The sequence below is a fragment of the Opisthorchis viverrini genome (genome assembly GCF_000715545.1).
Source record: "Opisthorchis viverrini unplaced genomic scaffold opera_v5_4355, whole genome shotgun sequence".
Taxonomy (NCBI): domain Eukaryota; kingdom Metazoa; phylum Platyhelminthes; class Trematoda; order Opisthorchiida; family Opisthorchiidae; genus Opisthorchis; species Opisthorchis viverrini.
In genome coordinates this window covers 1-933 of record NW_008757041.1, presented here as the reverse complement: position 1 = coordinate 933, position 933 = coordinate 1, and the positions used below count along the sequence as shown (strand labels likewise).

General features: G+C 41.1%; 1 protein-coding gene across 1 annotated transcript; it reads left to right on the top strand.

Annotated features, from left to right (window-relative positions):
* Positions 1–164: 164 nt before the first annotated feature.
* On the top strand, positions 165–401 carry T265_16094 (hypothetical protein; the record flags this gene model as incomplete). The annotated part of the gene is made up of 1 exon (XM_009179603.1): positions 165–401. A coding segment is annotated over one exon (237 nt), but the record flags the coding sequence as incomplete, so codon positions are not given.
* Positions 402–933: the final 532 nt, after the last annotated feature.

Sequence of the window (933 nt, the reverse complement as noted above, 5' to 3'; positions counted from 1 at the left end):
ACCAACTTTTCACCTGCAAGGTGATAATTGAAAAGTAACATTTACTGCATGATGCATTATGATGTATTGTGGACACTTTACGATGGAACATCGTGGGTCAAAAGTGTTTTTTCTTGCTTTTAGCAAATTATCGAGTCCCCTCAGAATCTGTCTTTCCTTCAAAAATGAGGCAGGCGAAAGTCAACCCATCCGATGCCGATCAAGTGTTGACATCAATTCGGCCTTGCAACACGACTCCACCATCCAAGGAAGGCAGTCCAATCAAAGGGCAGGGTATTCTGTGTGCCATAAAGAAAAGTCCTTCAAGGGAATTGCCGAATGGCCAACTCTGTCGTGATTTGGAATCGCACAAGAAATATAACGGGGACACTGTTATCCCGGTTAGAAAAGCGGCATCTGCGGTATGCCGAAGAGAAGTTTTTATATTTAAATCGACTTGAAACTACATTTTTGTGTTTCAGAAAACAACTTATGTACGCTTAGGCTACCCACACTTGACCTATTTCTTCCGAAAGCTTCGACCTTAGGAACTACCTATATGCACATTTACCCGTGTTGTTCACTGCTCTATTAATGACCTGGGATTTAACATTGATGAGCGATTCTACTTAGGGGCACAGTCCAGTTAGTTGGTGGAAATAAGACGGTCTTTAAATGCTCAGTCTGTCCTGTCCTGGCATTTAAATATCAACAAAAGAACTCATCATTTTTTTCCTGTCAACCGGCAATTTTACTTTAATTGGGGCTATATCTAGAGAGTCCCAGTTATGTTTAGGAGGGACTTCGTGAAGAGACCACGAATGTAGACATGTTTATCGATATTCCCAATCCTGGACCTGGATGCATCCGAATCATAACGAACAGTATGCAACCTGGAGTGTCATTTAAATTTTGACAAACAAATATCATTCGTTCCCATTCTTTGCTATTCAT